This window comes from Lycium barbarum, chromosome 6, assembly GCF_019175385.1.
Source record: "Lycium barbarum isolate Lr01 chromosome 6, ASM1917538v2, whole genome shotgun sequence".
Lineage (NCBI taxonomy): Eukaryota > Viridiplantae > Streptophyta > Magnoliopsida > Solanales > Solanaceae > Lycium > Lycium barbarum.
Window position 1 is genome coordinate 120,035,677 of NC_083342.1, and position 24,399 is coordinate 120,060,075.

The 24,399-nt window shown below is 35.8% G+C and overlaps 3 protein-coding genes across 3 annotated transcripts; 1 reads left to right on the plus strand and 2 right to left on the minus strand.

The window, feature by feature from the left end:
* Positions 1 to 2,895: 2,895 nt before the first annotated feature.
* Positions 2,896 to 6,159, plus strand: LOC132645925 (chaperone protein dnaJ C76, chloroplastic). The gene is made up of 7 exons (XM_060363181.1): positions 2,896 to 3,293; positions 3,472 to 3,552; positions 3,754 to 3,791; positions 3,969 to 4,048; positions 4,952 to 5,035; positions 5,245 to 5,353; positions 5,624 to 6,159. The coding sequence occupies exons 1-7, from the start codon at positions 3,009 to 3,011 to the stop codon at positions 5,763 to 5,765; spliced, it is 819 nt and encodes a 272-aa protein (XP_060219164.1). The 5' UTR covers positions 2,896 to 3,008; the 3' UTR covers positions 5,766 to 6,159.
* A 1,206-nt stretch (positions 6,160 to 7,365) lies between these two features.
* LOC132645924 (microtubule-binding protein TANGLED) lies at positions 7,366 to 9,969 on the minus strand. Its single transcript, XM_060363180.1, has 3 exons — positions 9,560 to 9,969; positions 8,778 to 8,920; positions 7,366 to 8,680 (listed from the first exon to the last, which is right to left on the minus strand). The coding sequence occupies exons 1-3, from the start codon at positions 9,647 to 9,649 to the stop codon at positions 7,570 to 7,572; spliced, it is 1,344 nt and encodes a 447-aa protein (XP_060219163.1). The 5' UTR covers positions 9,650 to 9,969; the 3' UTR covers positions 7,366 to 7,569.
* Positions 9,970 to 11,914: 1,945 nt separating this feature from the next.
* On the minus strand, positions 11,915 to 23,829 carry LOC132645926 (sucrose nonfermenting 4-like protein). The gene is made up of 13 exons (XM_060363182.1): positions 23,113 to 23,829; positions 22,267 to 22,354; positions 20,748 to 20,912; positions 20,002 to 20,109; positions 19,812 to 19,871; positions 18,335 to 18,424; positions 17,134 to 17,268; positions 15,541 to 15,685; positions 15,301 to 15,474; positions 13,840 to 13,903; positions 13,661 to 13,730; positions 12,947 to 13,064; positions 11,915 to 12,425 (listed from the first exon to the last, which is right to left on the minus strand). Exons 1-13 carry the CDS (start codon positions 23,226 to 23,228, stop codon positions 12,331 to 12,333), a joined length of 1,428 nt encoding a protein of 475 aa, XP_060219165.1. The 5' UTR covers positions 23,229 to 23,829; the 3' UTR covers positions 11,915 to 12,330.
* Positions 23,830 to 24,399: the final 570 nt, after the last annotated feature.

The window sequence follows — 24,399 nt, forward strand, 5'->3', positions numbered from 1 at the left end:
ACCTTCTAAATGAAGAAAAACTAGACTAACTGACGCATAATCATGCTTAACCGAATGAAATAATCATATAAGACCTGCTAGATTTAAGCTAATCTAGGCACACCAAACAGATTTACATTATTAAATAAGGTAGGAGAGCTTTGTTCATCTAACTATAATCAGCATGCTTAACGACCAACTAAACTAGCACACCTGACCCTATTAAGGCAAATTAAACCTCGCATGGTATAACTCTTATATCTAGCACAAAACTGGACGAGTAAACATAATGAAGACAAACTAACGGCAAATAACCAAATGAAACAGCACGCTACATCGTAGAAACATTTAAGTATATCATAATGACAATTAAACTAAATAGCAAACTAAGCATATAAACACACTACATATAAACTGAAAAATGAGGAAAAGGAATGAAGTTCACCTTTTTCGGAGGCAGCGAAGTGAGTACGGGGCCTTCGATTCACGCTCGAACACTTCAAATTCGATATCGCGAGACTCGAATTCGCGACAAACGCATAGTAGACGAAAAAAATTATTTGAGTATTTTTTGATTCGATGTTTCGTGATATTGTGACAGCTAAAAGAAATTACTTTGCAAGGGATTCCTTGAACCGAAAATCAGTTATTGAGGAAACTTTCTGAATCAAAGATTTCGTTCTTTTGGGGGTTTTCTCGATACCAAAAAAAAATTCTCTGTTCTTGGAGGGTTTTCAACAATCAAAATGGAACATCAGATTCTGGGGGGGTTTCGCTTCTCTCCCAAAATCCCCCCGTCAACGAACATCGAAAATCCAGTTTTATAGGGGAAATCTAGGGTTTCTTTGTGAAGGGGAGAGAGAAGCGGGGACAAGCGAAGGTGGAGGACAGATGAGACAGGGTATGGTGGAGACGAAGAAAGGAGTGGGGTGTCAGAGAGGTATGGGTGTAGCAGTGGCGTGGGAGGTGTCAGAGATGAAGTGGGTGGTAACGTGGTGTGGGGTGGTGTCAGAGGAGAAACGTGGGTGTGGTGGAGGTTGACGATGAAAGAGGGGTGTCAGGGGTAATGTGGAGGGAAGTGAGGAAAGGGAGAGGAAAGTGAAGGAGAACAGGGGGAGACAGGGGATGGGGTGGTGTGCGGCGGAGATGGAGGAGGGAAAGAGGTGTGAAGGAGGCGGAGCAGAGGAGGTGATGAGGCGGAAGAAGAAAATGAGGGGAAGCCCTAAAAGGGTTCCCCTTATTTTGAGTAAAACGAGTCGGACCCAGTCCATTTGCGGACTGGGTCAATTTTTAGACCAGGTATTAAAAGAATAGCTAGCGAATTAAACACGGACTGGTCTACAAATTAGGGTAAAAAAATATAGGCTGGTCAAAAAATATTTATGAGTTGATTGGACTTTGATTTGAAATCCGAATAATCAAAATACGGACTGAGTGCAAAAAATAGTTTGGCTTCTAAATTTGGATAAAAAGACCCATTTTAAATAATGATATACCGAGGGTGACAAAATATTGCTTAATACCAAAAATGTGTGATTGTTAGACTCGGGTAATAAAATCATATGGTGTTATAATAGCCGTGTAATAATATATATTATTTTTCTTTGAAAATCCGCACTAAATAAATACTATTATTTAATTATGCAAAGATAAATGCGTAAGCTGGTAAAATGCCGAAAATGATAAAAATTGTGAATTATAATAATATTAATAAATAATAATAATAATAATAATAAAAAAATGCGGTAAATAATAATAATTGATAGAATGATACAATGGCGGTATTGATAAAAGACTAATAAGTATATATTTTTTATTTTCCAAAAAATATTAGAAGCGCAAATGGGTATTTCGGAGGAGAAACGGGACAAAATTGGGTGTCAACAAGTATGTTTTAAATTTGCTTTGATTGTTATAGTCTATTATTAATATATATAAGCTTCTTAGAGGTAATAATACATAAAAAGTTCAACAATTCATAATTTTAAAGAAAACGAAAATAAATTAGTACATAAAAGGTGTTGATTACATAATACATAAAAACGTGCAACTAGGAAAAACAAAATACATAAAAATAACAAACTAAACCGAAAATACATAAGAAATAATAACTTAATAAACAAAATACATAGAATTTATAAACAACAACAAGATAGCACAAATAATCTTTCAAAATTTCAGCTTTTTTTTTTCAAAGCATTTTTCTTGTGTTGAGTGTCTCTAAGGTTAGCCTTGAAAAAAAATCATTTTTTTTTATTCTTTTAGCAAGACCTCCAAAACGTCAATTTTTTCTTGAGCTTACATAAGCTTAAACTACAAGTCAAACTTCATGGTATATCTAGTGATACGTGAAGTTGCGGTATCTCTATCAACAAGAGGCTTTTTAAACTTTGCCGCCGACATTTTATCCACGGGAATGTCATCTTCTCATCGAAAATGTTTGCAACCATTCATATCCTATAAACATGATAAGAAAATCGGTTTTTGAAAGTAAAATATGTAGATAATGTGAAAAAAAAACCTAAACCCTAAAAACTTGTAAAAGCACTTACTTCGGACACTTTACAGCGCCAAAAATGATGACCCGAATTATCTTGGGTCCTTGATGTTCTTAGCTTATAATAATAACCGCATTCACAAACATCGAGTTTTATAGTAAAGTTTGATGTTTCGGAGCTTTGAGATATGATTTTCAGGAGTTAAAGTATATTGAAAGAGTGAAATAGAGGAGGTGAAGAGTGACTTGAAAATAATAGAGCATTAAGCTTTATATTAACCCCTATTGCGTAGAAACTCTTTTTGCGCAGAAATTCCTGCGCAAAAGGTTGTAGGATAACAATTCTTTTTGTTTGTTTTTTTAGTGGATATTTATGCTAAAATCCCACAAAGTGGATTATTTAAGTTGCGGACTCCCTAGTCTCACAGGCAAAGAAGGACCACTTGAATGGCTACAATGTTGAGACAAAATATCTTACTTTTAGCCTCCTATTTTCTTCTTCTTTTGTCTTCCTCAATGATGGGAAAAAAAAATGGAATGCTCATCTCTGTACAACAAAAATTCTGTAATAGGAACTTCAGGTTTCTCCTCAAGAACTCCTGAGAATATTAACTGTCACACTTTTCCATCAACCTGTTCTTTTCCTTTAACTTCTAAAAACCCCTTTGCTACCCTTTCTTCTTCTACAACTACAGCAAAGTGTTATGGTCAGAATTATGGGGATGAAGAACCCCTTTCTGCTTTTTTGGCATATGATGTTCTTGGTGTTGCTCCTAATTGCTCTGCAGATGAGCTGAAATCTGCTTTCAGGAATAAGGTAACTAAAAAATATGCATTTTTGGATAAACCATTCAAGAATCCATGCCCATTTTCCTGTTCTCTGTTACAAAAAGATTATCTTTTTATACCATTTTGAGCTTTCAAGGTTCATCCGTTCATGCTTAAAAATTGATTATGATGGTTATTTTGTTTGGTTTAATAATTGATGGACACAGGTTAAGAAGTTTCATCCTGATGTAAGGAGAGATGGGGATAGTTCAGATAAAATGATTCGCCGAGTCATTCAAGCCTATGAGGTAAGTAGTCCTAGTTGCTAAGGAATTTAGGAATATTTCGTCCTGAGTAATAAAAAAGTTTGAAGTTGTTTCATAAACCCTTCGAAAAATTGAAGGACTCTTGGTTTACAGAGGAAATGCCAAATCAAAATGCTTTCTTTTGGTTGCTTAAATTTCCATTCTCAAATGATAGCTGACTCCCATCATTTGAAATGAAAGCAGATGTTATCCAACTTCACGAAGTCAGAGATCATTGAAAGGTAAATTGGCTATAAGTTTATAATCTTTAATGAATCTAAATCCTGAGATTCCTTTCAATTGGATTTTCTCAACCCAATCTAGTGATCATCACTGCAGCATTTCGTCTTTTTATTTTTCTAGAGTATTGGTCCTTCAGGTAATATTTCTCTGCCATACTCACTGTTTGAGTTCTGCAGGGAATGCTTAGATCCATTTGATCAGCCAGAATGTGAGGCATTCGATCTCTTTGTTAATGAGACTGTTTGTATTGGAAAAGGTAACAACTCGTTTACGACTTGAGAAATTCCATCATGATCACCACTTGAAAATAGAGGATGTTAAAAGTACAGTCTGCTGAATTTATACTCTCTTTTCCCGAGCTCCCAAGAATTGAAAACTACGATAGTTTTTTTTCTCTAAAGTACTTGTAAAACTACAATAGGTAGTAGTTTGCTTCTTGTGAAATCCTGCTACCAGCTTCTTAAAGGCCTGCATTATATTAATGATATAAGTGTGGCAAAGGCCAAAAGGAGATGAATTAGTCTATAATTAGACCATCAACAACATTTCTGCAGGAGTTTCTATTAATCACATAGCCCATTCATGCAATGGAGCATTTCATATAAATTCCAACCTTTTGCCCATGAACTACCATAAATGTGTACTTGTTTCAAAGATTATCCAAGAATTTCACCTAATCTGACTGAAGTTGATTGCCATATTTCACATAGCTCCTTCGAGTTAGTATATAGTTTAAAAATTTCTGCAACCCAAAAGGGAATATTACCTTTTCTGAGAGTCTGAGACTTACTTATCCATACAAGAGAACCACCATGGTTTAAGTTCTGGATATGGGAGTTGCTCTTAAAATGTGTTCCCAATTCGGGCATTTCAAAATCCAGTGAACATGGTTTACTTATCCTGATAGTAGTTTTCTAATCTCCAAAGATATCAAAGCTCTACTGCAGCGGTTTATTAATAACTTAATTTCAACTGTGAATCCAGTGATTGCCTCCTTCACCAGTTTCTGTGAAATTATCTTTCAAAAAGCAGCCATAACCTGCAAGTGATTCTTCCTGTAGACTGTTTTAAAGGAAGCACATCTCCTCATTTGTCAGAATCCTTTGAATAATATAGAATTTGCATAGTTCCTGATCTCCCTCTTTTACAATATATGCAGGTTGTCCCTTTTCATGCGTTAAGAAAGCACCTCATGCATTCACTTTTTCCTCGTTAATGGGAACTGCACGGGCAACTTCTCAAGGTCATATAGTCTTACTAAATACTGAATTGTTACTATCATCATAGCATAGTCTGCTAACAGGAAAAGATTCTAGTGAAAATATGATTTTTAGTGAATAAAAGGAGACATAGCAAACTGAAAGACAATTACCTAAAATATTTTTGTTTGGCCTATTAAGGTTTTATCCTCTTCTTTTTCTAGCCATTGAACCAAAAGTTCTATATATTCAGGCCATGGTGAAGATTATCAAGTCCAGCTTGCAGTTGGTCAATGCCCCAGGAGTTGCATACATTATGTTACACCTTCTCAAAGAATAATACTTGAAGAGCTACTTGGCAGGTATTTTTACTGCTCGACTCAACTTTCATCCTGCTTTTGTAAAAAAGAAGAAGGCAAACTCTCAAACTAGAAGTATCCCACAAAAGAAGTTTATAGATATATTTACACAGGATAGCATCATATGTTATAATGCAGTCTGTTCACTTTTTCTTTCCAAGCTGTTGTGGATTATATTTAAATTTTCTTTTTGCTGCTGCTGCCTCCTTTTTTTTTTTTTTTTTTTTTCTCCCTTTTTTTATCATTACTTTCGTGAAATTTTATTTTTTGTAGCATCATGAGCAAACCTTATGATACATCAGCAGAAGAAGACTTGCTTTATTCGCTAATCGTAAAAGCCCGTTTTGAGAACAATCGCTACCAGAAGCCCAAGAAGCAACCTAAGGCCTCAACCAAACGCGTAGACTGGTTCTAAATCTTGAAAGTCCTCCTAGGAAAGGAGAAACTTGGAAGTTGAACAGATACTACCACTTCAAAGGCTATGTTATGCTAAGTTATGACATGGATGACAGGGAAAATATTTTTCAATCGTAGACTGTCAACCTTATGCTGTGTTACCAAAGTCCTTAAAAATAGTCTGCATCTGCAGCATATGAGATGTTGTGGTTATGCGCCACCAAGTGTCAGGAAGAGCAGCTGCAACTGACTGTCTGAATATTGGGTGATATGAGATTTGATATAAATATGGAAAATTACTGATTGGATTAGGAAAGTTCATCTGTTGCATATTTTTCTTTTTACATATCAGTATATTTTCAACTGTTGTAACTTGCCTTATGTTCTTGTTTACATATCTCACTTTTTATGGACAGCTATCTGTGGTTATCTTTTAAATGACCTGATAATATAAAAAAAAAAACTTTTGCACTGTCAATGTATAGAAGTTAAGCTCTTCCCAGAAAGGTACCGGCTTTGTATAACAAGAGAAATATACTGCCTCTGTCTTCAATCTACTCCCACATTCGAAGTTTGAACAAACCTCAAAAGATCACACCATCTTCAGATTCTCATCTCAGAAGTTTCGAGAAGTAACTTTCTCATATCACAAACCACTGATCCACTATCTATAGAATAAAGTGACCAATTTAACTTCTGATACAGCAAGAAGGAAACACCATAGGATCTGAAGGGCCAAATTTTTTGACCTGACTGCATACGTACTTCCTAATCATTACAATTTACAATACCACATTGCGATAATTCTGAAGCAAGTTCTGTAATCCTAGACAATCCTTTTCTCCAATATTTCATTTTCCAGTAGAGAAAGGGAAAAATTGATAAAATGAGCCAGAACACATCAATATAAGTCGAGAAAAGCACTGTATCTTAGCGAGGAGCTGATGATGCATAATAAAGTAAAACAGAATCTTGCAATAACAATGTTAAGGGCCAGCAGGAGCGTCAAACCATCTTTAGAAAGAAGGTTGAACACATCATTTAGCTTTTATTATATTTTTTAAATGAATAGCTAACTTTCAGAGACCTATCAACAAGAATCACTGTGTAAAGTCATCTCAATGAAACTTTTCTAAGTAGACTAGCATATTCCCTCTGTTCTAACTAATGTTCTTTTTCAGTTTACTAAGTTGGTTGGTAAATTCTTCCTACTAGAAGTAGAAGTAACATAGTTGAAGATTTTTCCAGATTACTAACACCTTCCAGTAATGTCAGTCCATCCAAGCATGTTACTAGGTTATTTTGTAAATAAAAAATAGTTGACTTTTTGTGTAGCCCCAAAAATACAGAAAGCCATGCGAACCTTAAGAAAAAGGCATAAGCTTTTCAAGATTGGAATTCTTTCAATTCGGAGCTGCAGCTTCTATTTTATTTCCTTGGTCGCCACAGCCCACAGCTTTTATCTTCTGCACAAAGGCATACCATTCATTGAGGAATAGTTCCATTATCTTACAGCTTATGAGAATGTACGCCTACATTCATCTTACGGGGTTCACGAAATGATAGATTGAGACTCCTAGTCTAATCTAACAGACGAGAAACAAAATGATAAAAGCAAATTTCATTTACATGAAAACTTTTTATTTACCTTATCGAGGAAGTACCTCAGTTTTACAAATCAAATTATACAACCTTGAAAAAAAATATAGAAGTCAGAAAGGGGGAAAATACTCCTGTTGTACCAAACAAAGGACATTGAGAAAATATCTTCAAACAACGAAGAATCCTTCAATCTTAAGCACAAACAATGAATGATCATCAATTCACATTCCCTGAACTGAGAATTGCTTTGATGTGGTTGAAGCTCGTGGTCGCTGTTTGAGTCCACTCATCATCATCCTCATCCCATCAATCTTCTGTACAGATTTTTTGCTCTTTAATGGTGAAGCTAACCTACTTGCCAATCTTGATGGCGAAAATGACCTCATTTTGGAGGGTGAAGAAGCTATCTTGTTTGCCAATCTTGTTGGTGAAAATGACCTTCTCAGTTTGGCAGCTGTTGACATCTTTGGGGACCTCTTGCTCAAACTTGTTGCTCTAGTAGGAGACACAGAAATTTGTGGAGGGCTCCTAATTTTCACTTGAAACCTTGGGGGAGACTTCGCCAAAAACTTAGTGCCCAAACTTGATACTCTAGTAGGAGATGCATAAACTTTTGGGGGGCTTCTGATTTTCGCGTGAAGCTTTGAGGCTTTGGGCGGAGACTTTGCCAAGAACTTAGTGCCCAAACTTGTTACTCTAGTAGGAGATGCATAAAGTTTTTGGGGGCTTCGGATTTTCGCTTGAAGCTTTGGGGCCTTGGGCGGGGACTTCACCAAGAACTTATGGGGTGTTTGTCGATTTCTTGCAGTAATGGGAGACTGTGTTTTAGATAATTTCTGCTGCGGTGAAGTTGGAGATGATGAATGGAACAATGGGTTTGGGAAAAGGACAGTCTTTTTCACCCATGGCCTATTCCTTGGGGAAACTCTATTTGCAATGTACTTGCAATTTTCTTTCTCACATTCCCTCTGCTGCAATGGAGAAGAAACCTTGAAGTTTATTCGTGATTTTGCTCGTTGTTTTGATGGTGGTGACCGCATTGTTTGCATGGTTACCTGTTTCTCTCTCTTTCTACGTGATCGGAGCTCGGAGTTTTCAGGGCTTGGCTTCTGGTTTTGCCTCAATGTGAGTGGAGTTTTCGGGTCATCGGATGCTGGCGTTTTCCCCTTGGAACCTACTGCCTCCACTATATCTCTAGCAAATTGACTTGCCTGTTTAATTTCAGACACTGTCTCTCCCAGAAGCATTGCTGGTAATGACATTCGCCGCCACTCCCCTGCATTTGTCGGCAATTTCCCTGGAGGAGATTTGCGGGAAGTAGCATTCTTGATCCTTTGAAGTTGTACAGAGAATTGAGTTACATGAAGACATTATATTGTAAAAAAGGAAGGTAAAAGATCAGCTAGATTGAATAAGGATATCTTTGTACCTCAAAGATTCTTGTTTACATCTGAGGCTAGCTTTCAAATAGCCTCTAGTGCTGCGGGGACTGAGAGTTACACCAGAAATCACCTTATTACCACCTGTAACTGTATATTGAAGCTCTTGTAATCGAGCCATACACTTGTCCACCTTCAAACAACATCACCACAGAAAAATCAGCTATAATTTTGAAATTATCAACACGTTTCTAGCAAAAGTTATCTTTTTAGAATTCAAATCAAAAGATCTTTAGTAACTGAAGCACCAGAAAATAAATTGAAGTTCTGAGCCTGACAAAGCATAAATAAATTGAGAAAGGATTTTTTTTTTTTTTGTCAGAAAGAGCAGACACCATGGGAAAGATCAAAGGAACTTAGTATCAGAAAATCAAAATAAATTAACAAATTATCATTCCCATACGGACAATTGAAACTTTTGAAGTCCAAAGATAGACCACCCTTTATCAGAAACACCAGTTTAAATACAAAACAAGAACTCATTTCTCAGAATTGACAGAATCCAATACTGAAATCAAATAACCTTGCTATCAGAGATTTCAGAAAATCCCCTGTTGAAAAAATTGAGCACTTATAAAAAAGAAAAGAACGCAATTCACAAAAAGAAGAAATACCCATCACTGGTACTTTAATAGAATTTCCTAATCCACTTTAGAAAGTAATAAAACAAGTTAAAAGGATTAAAAGATGAAGGAGCGTCATTGATGTGGAGAGGAGTGAGGAAAGAATATCTTTATTTTTTTTCTTGGTTGTAATAATGAAGGGCACTTACCTTGTTAAGTGTTTCTCTAAGAAGAATGGGGTTAAGAGGAGGCACCACCATTTTCTTGTGCTGCAACTTTGGTGGGGTTCTTGCTACCATCTTTCTTTCACTTCTTAATCCCAACTAAAGAAAATCAAACTGTGGGTCTTTTCTTTCTTCTCTACGCTCCTCAAAACTACCTTTGTCTCCAAAGTGGAAGTCACACTATAGTGTGTTTTTTTTTTTTTTTTGAGGGGGAGGGGGGGGGGGAGTTAGGGGGGGCTAGGTGTTAAGTTTGTACATGAAGCATAGAGAAGTATAGAAGAAGGAAAAAGTGTGTCTTGACTTTTGTTGCCAACGGATATTTGGGTCTAACGGTCGAATTCATCGCCCAAAATTAAAGGAAACGGCTAATTTAAGAATAAATATATTTGCTGTTTCTTTATTTTGTAACTCTTGGGCGGATTACTTTATTTGAAATCTTTTTGGGCTACACAAAAATAAAGACTTTTGTAGTGCTTATATGGCCCAATCGTGTGATGGTCCGTTAAACATGGGGGTATACAAATCAATAAATGCACTGTATGGTTTGGTGTAAATAACAAATGAGAGTAAGTATTTATCGATATTTATTTGTGTGAGCTTCTACAAAGAGAGCCAGTCACAAATGATGTGTTTGTTTCTTTTTTAACTACCCATATGAGCCATATGACATTCTTTGCTTTTTAGTCAGTCCCAAAAAAAATAATATTTTTTAATATTTAGTAACAATCAACTTTTAGTTTACCTTTTACCCTTAATGAAATGATTTCTCACCACACAAATTTCTATGTCTTATTTTAGATTACAAGTTTCAAAAATCTTCCTTCATTTCTTAAACTTCAAGCCAAGTCAAACACCTTCATATAAAATGGACGGAGGGACCGAGGGAGTATCTAACATTCAGAAACCACTAGCTAGACTAATTGAGAGTTGCATGAAAAGCACTCTCCACAAATCTCTTTTGAGCTTGACAAAAGTAATTATTTTAAACGGAAAAGGCTCAAATATGTCATCTAACTATCGGAAATGGCTCATTTATGTCACTCGTCAATAGTTTGTCTCATTTATGTCATCGAACTATACGAAATGGCTTATTTATGCCACTCATCAATAGTTTAACTCATTTATGTCATCGCATGTTACCAAAATGACTCATCCATGCCATATTTCATTAAAGCTGATTTTACGATACCATATATGACACGAGACCTCCAACTAGATTATGGTTGTGGGTGGGTAAGGTGTATGGGTTGGATTTTTTATTAACTTGGTATTTCAAATTGGGTTAGTTTAATCAAACAATGTAGACCTCTAACTGAAAGTCACGTGTCATATCTGGTATTAAAACTAGCGTTAATGAAAAATGACATGGATGAGTCATTTTGGTAACTAGCGATGGCATAAATGAGTCAAACTATTGATGAATGGCATAAATGAGCCACTTCCTATAGTTCGATGGCGTAAATGAGTCATTTCCGATAGTTGAATGACATATTTGAGCCTTTTTCGTATTTTAAACTACAAGGATATGAAAAAAATAGCGTAAGTGATTTTGATTCATTTCGAGGGACGAGGGTCAACGATGCACAAAAATTGAAGCGGCCTAGAAACAATCACAAGTGGAGCTTATAAGAGGTCTACCTTTTGCTTCTTCAAGAATTAATTTGACCATTTTAGACAAAAATAATCACAAGTAGAGCTTAGACGAACTTGGTCTACTTTTTGCTTCTCAAGAATTAATTTGACCATTTTAGACAAAATTGGACATGAATAAATTCAACAACTAGAATGAATATAAGGTCATCGAAATTATGTTACAGATACTGCAAGCTAGTTTAGGAACTTTTTATTAATAATATGTCAAAATAAGAAAAGCGCAACTAGACGAATAATTTAAGATGGAAGAAGTATCTTTTGACGCACCATAATAATTATTTCCTCCTTTGGGCAGTGCATCACATACATGAGGATCTCACAAGTAGCCGCCAAGTACCCTCACATATTTTCTTCTCCTAATCAAGAACTAAATTGTGATAGATTGTGCAAAAGGAGGATTTGAGAAGAAACACTTGCCCGTACTAGATGTTTACACCAAACAATGGATGCACAACTGTTTTAATTTGAAGATTTCGTTCCACCAAAATAGTCTATCCAAATGGGAAACGAGTATATTGCAAATGGTTCCATTTTAAGGAAGTGAATGAATTAAGCCAGCCAAGTTTTGTTGACCATTTATAACCATAAATGTATATCTACTAGGTGACAACAGACTGAGGGTCACCAAAATGCATCATCCGTGAACAAGATATGCTTTAAGTACCAGAGATATTACAAGGAAGAAGAAAAAAAAAAGGAAAGCAAGAGTACTTTCCATCAGCAACCAACCAGCATCATGAGAAACTACACAGCTATCGACACCTTAATCACCATTCTGTTAGCTAGATGATATAAAAATAGAGCAGCTATACTACCACATAGTTGATGATAATAAGGTTGTGAAAATTTAAAATATAAATAAAGGGAAAATTTGGGGATCCTCTCAATTTACAGACCTTTCTTTCTGAACTCACATCCTGGAAAAAGAGGGGGGAGTCAAAAGCATGAGCCCATCAGGACTCCACAAATTTCAACACCAATTACAAATGCAACTATGACAAAAGGGCGTTGCTGAAGAGTAACTAACATGAGTGCCAAGCAATGGCTTCTGCATTAAAGCCACCACAACAAAGCCCAAAAAGGCCAGGTGCCACCAGGCTGTATCAGCAGCTAAGCAAGAACCTAAATACATCAGTGACTGAAATAATGCCTTCCACACGCTTGCTGCCAGCCTCCACAATGACAAGTCTCCTTGCTCCTGAAACATACCCAACATCATTAATGGTTCTCTAATTCAAGTTATTGAAGGCTACAAACTGTGCAGGAAAATGTGTGGTAAACTTTGATTCATATAGTAGAAACTCACACGGAAGCAACATAAACTAGGAAGTGACAGGGAATACAGCTATAGCAATCTCATACATGAGCAGAAAGGAAATGCAATGTCGAGAAATAAAATAAGGGCAAACAAGAGAGACAAAACAGTAGAAGGCTGACAATGGTACAAACATGTGCAATACACATAATAGCCCTCATGTAAAGGTCGTTCAAATAGGATATTTCCATCTAAAAGATAAAGCAGGTGGTATTCCTCGGTGTTTCCATAACCCCATCACATCAGAAACAGATAGACGAGAAAGAGATTTTCCTTTGGCACAAGTTTAGCAGCCAAAACATCATTTGTTATCCCAACAAATCTCGGTCTCAAGGTAATTATCACAGCAAAGGTACAGAATGCGAATGAAAGTCTCAAACAAATGGAAGACTGAAGACATTTACCAGGAACAGCCAGTCGCTCCATTACTTTATGCAAAGGATCGGACCTTAAACACATCTGACACCTCTGTCCATTGAATAATCCATGAGGAGAACTTGCATCTTGTCCCAATTGTATTGCCTGCAAAAGAAGCAGATAAAATGAGAAATCTAGTAACAGTTTGGCAATATATAGCAACCTAAAGTCGCATGAAAGGTGCCATATACATGCATGTCGATGCAATTCTTGTCTAAACTCCTCGGCATTACAACATTATGGAAAAGCATAAGGTAGGCAATGCAGACAGCTAGAAACAAGTAAACTCGTACTATTCTCACAGGGCATGGAATGTTGCAAAATATTGATGCAATCAACAGGGAAATTTCTGAATACAACTTAACATGAAGATCAAAAGGATGTGTAGACAGACAAATTTTGTATTTCCCCAATGTATATAGTCTGCTCATATCAGAATCATATTAACTAGAGCTATTACTGAGTCAGTCAGCGCAAGAAAGTTCCCACTAGCTCAAACTTTGCACTTGCAGTTCAGTCCATCTTACATGAATACGGATCCACATATGATGAAGAGAACTGCGTTATCAAATGGAACTAGACAGTGGAAAGATTGAAAAAGAAAAAAGTAGCAGGAAACTTTGACGTGAACATACATAAAGAGGTCCAGTACCAACAAAGATATCTAACATTGTAGTTCAAATAGCTCTTAACACGTTTACCTGATGAATACTCAATTCATCAAGCCGAATCTGTGCGTACGCCCTGTCCTTTGCCAATGCAGTAATGTCACTGTGGCAAAATCACAAAAATGCACATCATGTTGAACCAGGATTGTAATGGTAGATACGTCACAAGGTTACACAAAGTAATAGCTACAGATTCACATAGAGCTAATTACCTTCTACAGTAAATATCCAGCAAGGAGTCATTATCATCCACAATCGGTATCGAACTAACTTCAGCTGTAATGCACAATAAAGAATAGGTTGGATGGCAACGTGAACATAAGGACATAGTTGGAGCAAAAGTTACTAAAATATCTCATTTGAATTATGAGAAAGCTCCACTGAAGCCCTAGTTGTCTGCAAGTTGACCGATTACCAGTAAATTCAACCAATTTTGAGAAACTTAGAACAAATGCTTGAACAGTCAACAAAGCAAATAAACAATGAAATCTCCATGGCATCTGACTGCCTCTAAACCTTTATGTCATAGGTCCTAGTCCTCCGCAAGGGAAGTCTTGCAATAGAGGAGATTCAGGAGAAGAATATTGTTGCAAAACTATTAGAGTATAGAGGAGCTTAAGCAATTGCTGGACTTTGATCTAATGTTTTTAAGTTAAAGGTGTACTATTTTGGTTCATGATATTTGACTAATGCATCTTATCATCTTAACGAGGACTCTATTCCTCATATTCCTGATTTCTTTTTCTGGAAAGCTGAGTGACAGAGAAGTGACTAATTTCTAACTTTCATCAATTCTTTTTCTGTGTTCAATTCTCAACCTACTCTGATCAGAAAACTTGAAATCTAGAGGGCTAGGTAGCTTGACTGTTGAGTCTTATTCAACGATTTTACACTGGGAAAAGTTCCCAATATTTTTTCCTCCGTCCTTGTCATCTGTTTATTAGTCTTGAGCCCCAAAATGGAGCGCAGCTGGTCCTTAACTGTAAATTGAGTTATAATGACCCACTACAGTTACCAAGACCAAAGAAGGCTCCATCTGAACTGTGGTGAGGTGAGGAGCTTGATCTCTTTTTTGACTGCTCATCTGCTAAGTGTTGTAGTACAAAATGTTTACTCCAGTCCCAGTGCTATGCGCCTCTCAACTATGAATGACTCCGAACGTTATACGGGGCTTTGGTGTTAGCATATGAGGTATATGTCTTAAAAGTACTTTGTCATTTCAAAAAAAGAAGTGCTATGTCTACTACAATGTAAAGTGTTTGGGATGGAAATGCACGAGAGCAAAGTGCATTCCAACTTAGTATCTCTTTGCTGTTACCTTCGCCTTGGGTGTAAAACAGTTGGGATTTACCTCTACAAACATATTGTTATCCTAAAATTTGGAGTCGTATATCTTATTAGCTTCAAGTATCTGAAATAGAAGAAACTTTTTGTCTGAGTGACTTTTTCCTTCTCATTCACTAATCAAACTTTTCTTTACTCCTTTTTAACATCCTTACAGAAAGCAAAAAGAGAAAACCAGGTTATATAAGAAATAATAGACAAAATAACCAAAAGAAACAAAAAAAAAAATGAAACCAGAAAAATACAATAGCAAACACAGGTATGTCAAACAAGGACTATCCCAACTTTAACTAATGATTCAGAAAAGTAATAATACAGGGAAGAATCACCTTGAACTAATAAAGATAAAGCAGCACCAAGAGAAGCATTTGGTCTTAGCATTGATATTGGCTTTCCACTTGATTCCCCAATTTTTGGAACCCACGTACCAATAGGAATTGAGCAAATTGGTTGCTGAAGAATTGGCAAGGAACTAGAAGAATGTTTAAAATGCCGGCAGATACCTGGACATTTCGTAGACATTAGTTTAAGAGCAAACAATTTATTCAGCAAATGAAAGAGTAACTTACACTTTAGAATCCCAGAAAGGGTGGCCAGGTGTAGCAGCTGAGGAAATGAACCATCGGGTGAAGAAGAATGGATAATGGGAAGAGTTGACACCTTGTTTTGCAGAAATCTTAAAGCAAGATCCCTCAAAGAGTCATAAGGCCCACCCTGCATGATGAGAAAGGCAGAAATTAATGCGAGCAACGATATGCAGAAGCTAAATTGAAGGGCAAAGCAACATAACAATTAAGGCCAGTACCGAGTCAAATGACCAACATTTTTACACCAATGTCAAACATCGATTCCCCATCCCAAAAATAAATTCATAAGGCTAAAATACAAGCGCAAGAAATTCAAGTGGTTCTGATACGAACAAATTTACACATAAAAGAATTAATCAAGATGCAGAAAGGACTCTCAAGGAGGCCTTGGAAAGAAGATTCTTCAAAACAGAAAGAAGTTCAAGTGATGTGGAGTAAGATTTCAGACAATTGCCGCAGCTCCGCCTATTATGTTGCATAAGCATACTGCTTGCCCCTGAAACGGTTATACACCAATCAGGAGTCCAACCAGATAACGTAGCTTGCAGTGCATCTCATGACTCTGAAGCCAAACTTCCAACCAGAAGCCTGTTTATTTTACAGCCGTAACTAGAATATGCTATATATGTACCCACTTAAAGGACACTCTGGAAGGCATTTCTGTTTCTTTTGATAGTACACCCATAGGTATGGAATATCTCTTTTAATTCATTCTTTTTTATCCACCTGGCATCATTCAAATCCCATTTTATGGTCTTGTTTATCATGCTTCTATCCAACAAGATGACAACCAGAGGCTTAGACTTCTGTGTTCCAACACAAATGCATTTTAGTCCAACAAATCTTACTTCACATTCGCTAATGTCATAATTCTGTTTCTGTTTCCTCACTCCTAGTGCTAACTGCACATACTTCAGATTTCATAGAAAAAGTAGAACACAAAGAGCAAGAAAAATTTTAAAGAGGAAAAAGACTGGCTTGTATGAAAGCAGTGTAACGCTAATCAGGAACATCGCAGGGTCTCCGTAATCAGATAGGATAGTCGCTTAAAATTTATGGAATGGAAAAAATCAACGCTTGGCGCGATTTCTTTATGTCATTTCATCAATTTACATGCATCTAGGCCAAAATTTTGTCAGTAACTTGGTGTCAAAAATATATTTGACTAAATAGATTTAATGCTACAAGCAGTAGTGTATTAGGGAATTCAATAACAATATCATATCTGATTTAATTAAGCAATCAACATAACTGCTCCACAGCAAACATCACAGATATTCAACCTAATAACGTTCAAACAGACTCAGTTAAAAATTTCTAAGGCTTTCTTCTTTTTTCTCATTTTTCTCACTTCTCTCCTATCTGTTAGATTTCCTTAGCAGATTTTGATTGAAAGATTTGCCTAAGGCTCTCAAGAGGATAGAAAGAGTTCTCAAGGGCACACGAATAAAATTCTTGAAAGCAAAATAACTCCTAATACCTTTTGGTCTAAATCAGGAAAAAGAAGACATGATAAGCAAATGTCAGGAGAAATAATGAAACTATTGTTAATGATTAGCTGAGATTTTTGCTTACATGGATAAGACTTGTTGAATACGGATTCAAGTTACAGTCAATTTGTCTGCTGAGGCGTAACTTTCCCCCTTTCCAAGCAGATATAGTATGTGTCTCGAGCTCTTCCTCCGTCAAGTTAGATCCATGATTCCCAAGCTGAAGTTGGACAACAAATTAGTATTTGTATTAATTTAAGAAAGAATGATGTCAAGTCCCTTAAAATTGAAAGGGAAGGAAAAAACTGCAGACTTAGTTGAAAAAATATGGAACCATACATTTGAACCCTAGAAACATACTTGACTTCCCCTCTAAAACGAAGTAAAGGATAAGAAATACTCTGATATCATTCATTGCCTCAAACACAGATGCATATTTTTTTCTAGTTTTTTGGTGCAAACTTGTACAAGAAGTAGATGCAATGTTAGACAAAGTAGCTGATTTACACAACCTGTAAGTACGCTTGTAACACTGGCTTAGTGCAATTGATCTATAAGATATCTTTTTACCTATAAAAAGAAAAGATACTCTGATTCCACTGAGGATAATAGTCCTCTAGGATATAACCACATATCATGTCCTAAGTTACTCGGACTCTTCACTTTCGGTGCCGCTCCCGTGTTGACACGACATGGGTGTGGGTGTGAGATCCGTACCCGATCTGGTCAACTGTTTTTGTGTACTTTGACCAAAATCGACGGAGAAATTCCGGACAGATCCAATGATTTCTTTAATCAAAACCAAAGCTAAGGTGGACTTGAAGAAAGTAGTTAAGCAAGATACTTATGTCCATGAACTAACTATGTCGCATTGAGGTCACAACCCCGGTCCTATTTGAAAACAAACAAAATATTTTGCATTCTAAGTGCTTGATAAAGTCCTAGCTTAGCTTAATAGTCTAGTTTTAGAATTAATTGATCAATCATCCTTTTATTTGAAGAATACTTTAGGAAATTACAAATTCTCACATATTTTGACATCTTAACACACACATACTCCTCGTGGGATCGACCCCAACCTTTGTTGGGTTTATTATTGCTACGACCGTACTACATTTCATTTGAGGTGTAGCATTGGATGTGATTCGTTATCACAGGGAAGTGAATGTTTTTGTCTTGGCGCTAGAAAGGGAGCCACGTTGCTCCTTTGAGCATGTTTAAAGATAAAACTTTGTCAACTGATGAATGCAATGTCAGCAGTTCCAAGCTGTTACTATGATGCGTACCTCCATTAGGATTAAGATGAAGTCTATCGCAGTGAGAACTCCAACAAACTGACCCTTGCAAAAGTCCCACAAAGGAGCAACAGAGATTCCCTGGGAAAAGCTTTGATCAGATGTCAGCAATTCCAAGCTGTTACTTGGTGAAATGAACAGCAAGATAAATTCCATTACTGTTCACATCAGTAAAAAGAAGGCAGGAGCTACAATCGCAATGACAAAAGTAAATATTGTCCCAATATTTCCAAAACTCAACACAATCATTATCAATGTTTGCATGTACAAATGGCATATAAATCCAATCAACTGCTTCAAAATGTTGGTCTTTATAAATATGCACTCCACTTCCGTTTTTGAAAGACAACATGTCATAAAGTGATGCCTTACCCCCAAACAATGATGCAATATTTAGTTATTCAATTATCCCATATTTTATCTACCTAATTCTAAATTTACTCTTAAATTTGTTCCATAATGAAGACAATTAAACATTTATAATTATAAAATTTTATTTAATTTTTTTTAAAATAATGCTAATTAATTTTAATCACAAATTATGCTAATAATATACATTAAATTGGGTAAAGTGGTGTAAATACACCAAGAGTAATACTGGAGAATCTTTATTCAATTTAAAACCAAAATATTTTAGATCAATATCGTATATCCATATATTACGATTAACCAAATATCCAATTACAACAACACTATAATTTACCATATAATAATCCTTGTATTGTAGTTCATGTATAGCTTGTATACAAACCGAATGGCTTAATTAAGCGGGATATATGTTCTGACAAGAATTACAAAAGATATTATAAGCAGGCATGAAAAATGAAAGTTTTTCTTTTGAACAAGTGGAACTCCTTAGTATTTTGGATAACTTGTAGCCAAGTTCATAGGAAGGGTTGGCATAGATTGCTTCGAGAAATCTAAATATACAAATTCAGTGTTCTGAATAATCATCAATTACATAGAAAAACAACTATTTTTTTCTTCTTGTTTTTTTCATTTGGTTATCAAAAAAAAACATAGAAAAGAAAACTACTTCAAGCCCTCGAAGGTGACGAACACTACGAGCACGTACAGACCGAGTATTATGATTTTCCAAACAACTAGCTAGAAATTCTAATTCCATCAGGTAGAAATCCAGATCTTATACAAACAGGATGCAAATAATCAATGATCTACAGCCTATAACAGCATGTCCTCAATATGCTTAAGAGCCTGTTTGGATGGGCTTATGCCTATAAGCTGTTTGCAGCTTATAAGCTAAAAAAAATAAGTTGGGGTAGTCTAACTTATTTTTTTTGGCTTATAAGCTGCTTTAGATATGCTAAGTCAAATGGGCCCAATTATTTTTTTGAGCTTATTTTAAGCACAAAATGACTTTAAGCTGGCCAACCAAACACTCAAAAAAGCTGAAAACAGCTTATAAGCAACTTATAAGCCAATCCAAACGGGCTCTAACAGTATTTACCTGCTCATAAAGAATATGAAAAGCTTGTTTTACTGGGAGATTTACATCCAACGCAATCACCTACAGAAGGAAAAGGAACTTTTACTTCTTAACTTATCAAAAAGAAAAGAAAAAGAAAACTTTTACATCTTCTCATTAAATATCCTGGACTAATAGGCAGAGAATACAGACAACATCAGCGCATAGTTACCTTGCCAGACTCTGGGAGTAACTCATAAGCAGTATGTGTAGACAAAAATGCAGATATACGTTGACGAGATAACTCTATTTCAGCTTGTGATATCTGTGGGACTGCATCCTGCACATAATATCAGATGGCATGACCAATTTGTACATCACATAGAAAGCTAGTAATGCTGAGATGTAACTGTTTATTTGTTGAAAAGCAAAGTTCTCAACATTGACTATCAAAGCTCAATTCCTACCAAAGTACCAGGTAAAATTTCAAACACTTAAAAGTCTTAAATTTCCCCTACTGGCCGAAAAAAAAAAGACTTTGAAATTACTGTAAAATACAATGTATCCCAGGACAAGAAATTGCATAGACAAATAGCTTCAACCTCTGCATAATATTCCAACGACAGTGAATAATGTTAAAACAAAAGGTAAGCTGAGAAAAGAGAAAGTCGTGTCGCAGAGCAGTATCTTCTTTTTTTTATCAGTGTCACAGAGCAACAACAAAAAACGAACAAACCACTAGATAGCTTGAGCATATTCATTTTCCCCAGAGATCTTATCCACACAATCCCTGGGGATACTGAACTGTTGAACATCAGCATGAGTCAAAAAAAAAACATGAAAAAACAAGAACAGAAAGAAAAGGTATCAAGATATACGAAACAAATTTAAGAATTAAGATAAGTGAAGCAGGCAAGGAGCCAAATGCATAAAAATAATAGAATATTTTATTCATATGAGCTATGTTAATCTTCTTACCAGACGAAGAAAATCATTATCGACATCCATATTAGATCCAACGGGCACATCAGGAATTCCATCTGACTCCCTGGGCAGGAAAATTGTGTTGACTACACCATAATTTCCACTTACAAATGGCTGACGCTCATCATGACGCCATTCTCCATCAACAAAGAACTTATACTGCAGGTAAGTGAAAACGCAAATCAATTTATGCACTATTACAAAATATTTTATCAAAATCCTAAGTTTTATTGACTTGTCAATTGAAGTTAAGTGAAGTATTAATACTTTCATATAATGGTCATCTCAACTATGTTTAAACAAACTAGGGATGAAAAATGTAGTTCAAAAGAAATGAAAGGAAAAAAACAATGCAAACTCGCCTCTTGAAAACATATAATCAATCAAAGAAGAGGGAAATGAGATAAAAGAACTACGTATTTGCAACAAAGAATTGCTTCTCTTCTTTCTTTTTACACTGAACTAGAAGCAAGCATAAGTATAGTCAAACAAGATCGTATGAAGCAATGAACAAATTGCTTTTTGCTAAATGAATCATTAAACTTGCCCTGCCATGTCTGTAGCACACTTGTCGACTGAGAGGACTAGTATGCAGTAACAAAGGGTAGCTGTTTTCCTCGAGCAGACAACTCGTAAGATTTCTTCAGCAGGCTGATATAGTGGAAGTTGATCCCTAAGATCAAAAGGAACTAGGAGTTGGGAGTTCCCGAATAGCTAGAACTTCAACCCTTCTATCTTGTACTAAGTTGTGTTTATGATGTAGTTCCACATGTATATGTCTGATAATATGGTAACGTTTGCCTCATTTTCTGCTATTAATATGACTTGCCCAAAAGATAGTACATTCAATCTGATTAGTAAACCACTCACATTTCAAATTCCTATTTCACTGTGGTTGTTTAAATCCCTCCACACATAAGCAGAGACATGTGTGAATATAATAAAATATTTAAAGAGACTATCATCTTCCTTGGTATGTTTACAATGAATATGTATGCTACAATTGGAAGATTCACTAGTTTCTGTTCTTACGCACATCATAAGGATTACGTTGGGATTTCCTGCAATTAATGTAATGATTTTAGATCTTTTTTGTTTAAGTCGTTAAAACATTAATAGAAAACTTCACTCAAATTTGCTTTTCCTTGTAATTATCCTCCCAATACATTCGAACTCTTCTCCACCAAGCAGAACCATGAATCTCCTTCATCCGACAAAACAAAACACAGCTCCTAAGAAACATTTAATTTCCTAATAGCCTCTACGCTTCACAATCTTCGAAAAACTTACTTCCTATTTAGCTATCAAACAAAATAAAAGAACTAACTTTTGGAGCAAAGCTGCCGACAATCACACCCCGCCAAATAACAGCTCATAAAGCTCATAGTTAACGACGTCACTAAGCATTTTTCTTAACAACTGTCAGCAACATAGCCTATTTGTTTGAAAGCTACCAAAAAATTCACAAAGTCCATATTACAAGCATTAACAAATGCTCCATTATAACACAAACCTGGTGATATCCTGGTGTTAAGTTCCAGACAACCTGAAACACAGTTGGGCAGCCCTCCATAGGTGACATTGTTATGTGATCTTGCCACCTGCATAGTACCAAATTCCATTTAAACAAAGAAAGAAAGTTTCTCATCCACAACCAACATAAAAAATGAATAATAACAGAAAAAAGAATAGCCCCTAGTGCTTTGATATAGCGGTAAACGCAGCGCGATGTGTGGGTTAGGCATAACGGTTTCAACCCTTATTTAAAGGGAGAAGGATAGAGGCGCCCACCCATCATCTACCTAGTTTCGAACCATCTTCCATTATTTTTAAAAAATAAAAACAGAAAAAAGATTAAAACTCAACAACAACAACATAAACAACCCAGTAAAATCCCACAAGTGGGGTCTGGGAGGGTGGGAGGGTAGAGTGTACGTAGACCTTATCCCTACCTTGCGAGGTAGAGAGCCAGTATCTGGTAGACCCTCAAGCACAAGAACAAGCAATTCAAAGTAGTACAACAACATACCCGGTGTATTCCCACAAGTGGGGTCTGGAGAGGATAGGATGTACGCAGACCTTACCCTGTCTTTGTGGGGGTAGGGAGTCTGTTTCCAATACACCCTCGGCTCAAGAGGAAAAAAGGATTTGAAGAAATAAGAAATAACGATAGCAAATAAACCGTGGAAAAATACTATAAAAGGCATGATAGAGCAGTCCGGAAAAAAAAAGAGCAGTAACCACCACAAACGAATACGATAATCGAAGTACAAAGAAACAACAGACAATAACAGAAATGGAAAGACAAGAAACCACAGGAGTAATACTACGACTACCAGTAAGAACATCAGGTCCTCACCTAGTAAAAGAGCCACTGAGCAAGACTCTTCTTCCCCCATAAGGCCATACAAAACGTGTTGGCATCAAAACAGTACCTGCAACCCCACTATGATTCTGCCCACTTTCACTAAACATCTCCCCTTCACAAAGATTATAACTTTACCCAAAAAACAAACCCTAAATTCCCACTTCAATTAAAAAAAAAAATTATCCAAATAAAACAATCTTGCAAAAAAACTAAAATTTCTCCAAACAATGCCCACTAAATTTCCAAGAAAATTCTAAAAAACCCAAATTCTGGGATCCTCCATGCTACAGCAGGGGACCCCTCTTTACATTCTACACATGCAAACACAAAAATCGAAACCCTAACACAAAATCCTCAATACCCAATCTCCCAAAAAAAAAAAAAGATAAAAAAAAAAAAAAAAAAAAAAAAAAACTAAAAATTCACCCCCCAAGTTTCCAAGATTGAACAAAAACCCCCTAAACAATGCAATTCCAACTCTGATCTAAGCTTAAATCCAGATTTTTTCCGTACAAAAAAAAAACCCTAAATTAAGAATTTGAGGTAAAATTAAAGAAAAGAAAATAAAGATTCAGTTTTTATGAGTGGGTATAGAGAGTATCGACATTAATGATAGATCTTTGAAGTTATGTGTATGCAATGTGGCCAAAAGTAGAGAAAAGAGAATCCTCTATGAAGAAAAAAAAGGAAAAAAAACAAGTTAAAGAGAAAGGGGAAAAAGAAAAGGAAAAAGGACAAATTGGGAAAACCAAAAAAAAAAAAAAGGTGAAATAATTGTATGTATGTGCGTGCATGTACAAAAAGGATTACGTGTACGGAGAGAAAGAGGTTAGAGCCTTACTTAAAACTTCCTTTATGTAAGCCCACTTTTTGTAAATGTAACTCACCATTCACCATTCACCAAACCATAATTTTTTTTTAGTGTAATTAAATTCTGAAATTTCCTTGTTTAAAATAATAGTTTCACTTTACCCTTTCATATACTACTAGTATACGTACCCGCGCGATACGTGACGAGTATTAACTATTTGAGTTTATACTCAATCTTTTTATATATACAAAAGTCTTATTTCTCTATATTTCTACATTAAAGTTTTGACGTTTTTATTCTTTGTTTATCGTTATAGGTATTATATTCAGTACTTGGTATCATTACATTGCCAAGGTTTGGAATTCTTTTGTTGTTCAATATTTCTTATCTTTAACTTTGTCTGTTATGGTTTGAGTTTGAATAATCTTATCCAAATATATCTACACTATCAAAAATAATTTTAGAAA